General features: G+C 44.1%; 2 protein-coding genes across 2 annotated transcripts in view; one reads left to right on the top strand and one right to left on the bottom strand.

The window, feature by feature from the left end:
- LOC123514773 overlaps nucleotides 1-5000 on the bottom strand; it is a 12409-nt gene that overhangs the window by 2525 nt on the left and 4884 nt on the right. Inside the window, exons 2-6 of the mRNA XM_045272924.1 lie at nucleotides 3746-3857; nucleotides 3045-3203; nucleotides 2503-2607; nucleotides 1686-2285; nucleotides 451-676 (exon numbers count right to left, since the gene is read on the bottom strand). Of these exons, the coding sequence (XP_045128859.1) occupies nucleotides 451-676; nucleotides 1686-2285; nucleotides 2503-2607; nucleotides 3045-3203; nucleotides 3746-3856 (1201 nt within the window). The 5' untranslated portion in view covers nucleotide 3857. The remainder of the gene's footprint in view (nucleotides 1-450; nucleotides 677-1685; nucleotides 2286-2502; nucleotides 2608-3044; nucleotides 3204-3745; nucleotides 3858-5000) is intronic.
- The window catches only part of LOC123514776, a 55424-nt gene continuing 54190 nt past the window's right edge, over nucleotides 3767-5000 (top strand). Inside the window, exon 1 of the mRNA XM_045272938.1 lies at nucleotides 3767-3883. The gene's annotated coding sequence lies outside the window, so the exon portion shown is untranslated. The remainder of the gene's footprint in view (nucleotides 3884-5000) is intronic.

Raw genomic sequence — 5000 nt, 5'->3', positions numbered from 1 at the left:
CGTGGCGGTCCCTGTGTGAGCAAAGCTGCCTAATTTCATCTATCATCCCATCCATACATGTATCTAATCTTCCTTTAACCCCTTCAGTACTGGGACGCATTTTTACCTTGAGTTTTGGGTAAGATTATACGATTTTACTTACATTAGGAAGGGTCTATGGAGGTCAGAAGATTTATGGCTAAAGTCTTCAGTATTTGAACCCCTTCAGTACTGGGACGCATTTCTGCTTAGTGTTTTGGGTATGATTACACGATTTTATTGACATTAGGAAGGGTCTATGGTGGTCAGAAGATTAATGGCCACAGTTTTCACTATTTCAATCTCCCACATAAGTTTCTCAAGCCCTGTAAAATCACCATATAGTAACCATACATATGAAAACACGTCATGGTACTGAAGAGATTAAAGCTCCTTGATGACTAGTTCTCTGGTTACCTCAATCTTTCTCACCTATGTACTCCCAAACGTTGTGGTTCCCGAGCTCCATCACCCTCTCAGGCCTCACGATGTACTTGGAGCGAACCCCGGACTTGTGTGGTTTGGCGAGGCGGCGTGTCTTGAAGGCCGTGAGAAGGTAGGGCTCAGCAGGACCTTCCATGGGCGATATTCCTTCCTGGGTCAGCCTGTCGTATGCCGCTGTTGTGTCGTTCTCCCAGTACAGGTAGAAGAAGACGTTCTGTAAAGGCATGTGTGGTTTGCTTGGATGTTTTTTTGATGTTGGGATGTAAAGTTCATTGTGTCTTTCCCCTGCATTCTAAAACGCCTTCCCTTCACTACAATTTTCCAAGACCACAGAGACAAACAGATGGGTTTTCAAGATTGTTTCTCCCTTTAATAGACTAGAAATCTTGCTTATCCATCACCAGAACCATAGAAATACTCATAAAAAACACAGTATCTTCAACTGCAGCCTTTGGAATACAGTGATGGTGAGAGAGCAAAGCGTTTCAGAATACGTGTTAGTCTCATCCACTCGTTTCGGTGTTTCGAGACGCTTCGCTCTCTCATCACGGGTCACAGTGGTCAGGCAGGTTAGCATTGGTGTTTCTCCTCGTTGAAGTGTGTTTGTACGGTGCTATTAAAAAAATAGTGACTGATCAACAAGGTTCTGTAGGTATTGTGAGATGAAACGCTCTTGAAAACCTGGGTAATAATGATCTATGGTCTCTGAAAATAGTCATGGTGAGGTGACACAGAATTTCAAAGGTTCCAGTGAAAGGTTAACAAGATTTCGATAATATTGACAGAAGAAACACTCACGAGAATCTGGCTAATCATGTCTGTAGCCTTGGAAAATGGTCATACTGAAGGTACATGGATTCTATTGACATATTAATAAGATTTCTACAGAATCAATAGAGGAAACACTGTTGATAACCTGGCTAACCATCTCTGTGGCCTTGGAGAACAGTCACGAGGAGAGAATGGACCATCTCAGAACACCTGGACACACAGGTCTGTATTTTTTAAACTTTTTGCTCTCTCACCATCACTGCTTTCCAAAGGCTCCAATTGAAGATACTTGTGTATTTTTTAGGGTATTTTATGGTTCTGGTGATGGATTAGCAACATTTCTGGTTAACTGAAAGGAGAAACTGTCTTGAAAATAAGTGTAGTTGCCTCTGTGTCCTTGGAAAACTGTCGTGGTGAGAGAGCAGTGTTTCTAAATAGGGTCACGAAGTCACCTGAAACACATAGTTGCTGTCCTTGGTGCCGTAGGTGTCCAGAAGGTCGATGAGGGAGTCGTGTTTCCTCGGCACCAGAAACTCATCGAAGTCCACCATTGCTGAGAAGGTGAAGCGGTTGACGGAGCGAAGGTTGCAGTCGTTGAGAGCCGCAAAGATCCCCTCAGTCCTGATTTCCTTCTGCGTGGGGACCGGCAGGGCCCACGGCAGGAGGGTCACCACGTTGTTGTCCACGTAATGCCTCACCACAGCGTCTATACTCGGGCCCATGGTGTGGTTGTAGAAGATAAACCTGTCCACTCCCATAAGTCTATAGAACTCAATGAATTCTACAAGCCATAGGGCCCTGTTGTAGTCATAGTGCAATGGCTTGACACACACACTCATACGCCCCTCATTCCTCCTCACCTCCATGTCCTGCACCACCAGTATCGTGTCAGGGAAGGAGGTAAGGGCCACGTGTGTTGGTTTGGAGCCTTGAGGAATGTTGCAAATAATCAGGGCTGCTGTGTACGGAAGGTTCCAATTCTCGTGTATAACTTTGACTCTTCCTTTCTCCTCTGTGGTGGTTCCCTCGCTCCATATTGTGCAGAATTTCACCTGTGAATGATCCGGAGTCCAGGTGTGTCACGTGGCTTACCTGTGTGTTTGGTGGAGTGTTTGTGCAGCTCTGTGTCTGTGTGTGTGTTGTGCGAAGGTGTGTGTCTTGGTTTCATTGTTTGGTTTTGGTTGCATCTGTGTTGGTGTTGATTTTGGTGGTGGTTGTGTCTATTGCACACACACACACACACACACACACACACACACACATACGCACCGATTTCCTTTTCTTGACAATAGCCACGATGATCACCTGGCCCTTGGTTGCCCGCTTGTCCAGATATGCTGAGTATAGGAAAAACTCTCGGTTCGAACCTTTGGCCTGAGAGAGAGAGAGAGAGAGAGAGAGAGAGAGAGAGAGAGAGAGAGAGAGAGAGAGAGAGAGAGAGAGAGAGAGAGAGAGAGAGAGAGAGAGAGAGAGAGAGAGAGAGAGAGAGAGAGAGAGAGAGAGAGAGAGAGAGAGAGAGAGAGAGATGATTAGAGTTAGCCACTCACTGACACACCTCTAACTTATAACACAACCATACAAACCAATACACGGTACAATAACACACACACACACACACACACACACACACACACACACACACACACACACACACACACACACACACACAAACAGCAACAAAAAACTAAAGTCTCTAATGATACCTTCTGTGCAAACACCCCAGACAACACCTCAAACAACACCCCAAAATAACAACCAAATTAACAACCAAATTAACAACCAAAATAGCAACCAACACTCCATTAGCTCACCTCCACCCAGTCATCGTAGGGTCCCAGTGCGAGGGTGTGGGAGGAGCGGGGTGGTGGGTCAGGTGGTGGTGGAATGGACTGGGCCAGCTCCTCCCTCGGCTCCTCAAAGTCTATTGGGAACGCGTCTTTTGTCTCCACCTTCCCATTTTCTATTGGTTCCTATAAAAGGGGGGACTTGTGAGCGGTGATTGGTTGGGTACAGAAAATGGGATGTGGGTTTTATTTAGGTATTTCTTAAAGGGAATTGATTTAGGTGTTGTGAGGGAGTAGTGACAGGTGAAATTTGAGAAGAAAAACAATGGTAGACTCGTATATTTAGAAAGGAAATGAAAGAAAACGAGGATTGTCACGGTGATTTTAAGGGGAGACTTGCAAACCAACCCAACCCAATCCAAGGCAAGCTAAACTAACTTTACCTATCCCAAAGTCACCCCAAACTAGCTCAAAGTAACTTAACCCAACCTAACCCAAGTCAACCCAACCTAACCTATCCTTAACCCAATCTAACCAACCCCAAACTAACGTAACCCAAACTAACCTATCCTTAACCCAATCTAACCAACCCCAAACTAACGTAACCCAATCTAACCTAAACCAACCAAACCTCACCAAATGCCCACCTAACCTAACCTAACCTAACTTGACCTAACTTGACCTAACCTAACCTAACCTAACCCACCCCAACGTAAGCTAACACTCACTTTTTTCCTTGAAGTGACGTGCAGAATGAAGACGAAGAAGACGATGACGATGATCACGTGACCCCGGAAGCTTTGAACCGCCTTAGAGCAGCGGCGTCTTAGCAACTTCATTCTGGCGGGAGTCGAACCGTGTGTCAGGTGAGCAGTGAGTAGATTAAGGTGGTAGATAGGTAGCAGATTGAGAGATTTGGTAGATAGATAGATAGATAGATAGATAACCTTTCTTGAAGCTTTCCTTCTTTTGATTTGAATGAGAGTATATTTCAAAAAGGCTTTATTTTAATGGATACGAGTCTTTTTACTAGGTGTTTTCACGGTTCTATAGGCAGAGTGATAAGATTTCTTCTTTATTAACTGCAGAAATTCTTAAAAACTCCGCTAGTCATCTCTTTGTCCTTGGAAGACAGTCGTGGGGAAAGCGCAAAGTGATTTTAAGAAAGTGTTTTACGGTTCTCGAGGCAGATTGACAAAATTTCTGCATAATTAATCATGGCCTTGAAAAATGATCGTGGTGAGAGAGAAGAGCGTTAAGGGAGCGTCCGGTTTAGAGACCGAAAAAAATATGAATAATAATGTTTTTTTTGTGTAAAAATTATATGTTGTAGGTATAGCCTGCACGTTAGCTATTATTTCACGAAGTTTTATGGTGAAACGCCCACTGGTTTCCGTTTGAATGCCATCTAAAGGTCCCGTACTTAACCACGTGCGTTTTACATCAGCAGAATTAGTTTTTTCCCTAAAAAAATACGAAGAAAAGGCAAAAATCTTAACTTTTATTGGTGGACATAATGCGGCAACACTCAAAGTCTATGAGTGGCGTCACCGCGTCAATCAAACCACACCACCGCCCACCACACCTCACGCAAAACAAAGACAAGGAAATGAAGAAAAGGCCTCATTACTCACAATTAGAGAAGCTCTTCTACAAAAATATTGAGAAAGGAAATGAAGATGTGGAAAGTGACGACGAGCTTGTCATGCTGACGAAAAGGAGGCTGAAAAATCTTCTTTCCTCTCGTTGTTCATGGCCAGATCCTGCCTCTGACTACAGTTTGGAGCCTGATGTAAAGGGGAACACCATAACTATGCACTGCACAACATGCAACTTCAAGAACACATCACAACCAGAAAAGTGAGAGCTGGACGTCGGAAGGAAAGCCTCCTCAGCACCTGTCTATCATTGCCAGGAGGGGACTAGGAGTCTCATATACATCTAATTGTATTATGAGATTGTAGATAATAAAAAAGAACATAG

This window comes from Portunus trituberculatus, chromosome 5, assembly GCF_017591435.1.
Source record: "Portunus trituberculatus isolate SZX2019 chromosome 5, ASM1759143v1, whole genome shotgun sequence".
NCBI lineage: Eukaryota > Metazoa > Arthropoda > Malacostraca > Decapoda > Portunidae > Portunus > Portunus trituberculatus.
Note: the sequence above shows the minus strand (reverse complement) of the source record. Positions and strands in the feature narration are given on the sequence as shown.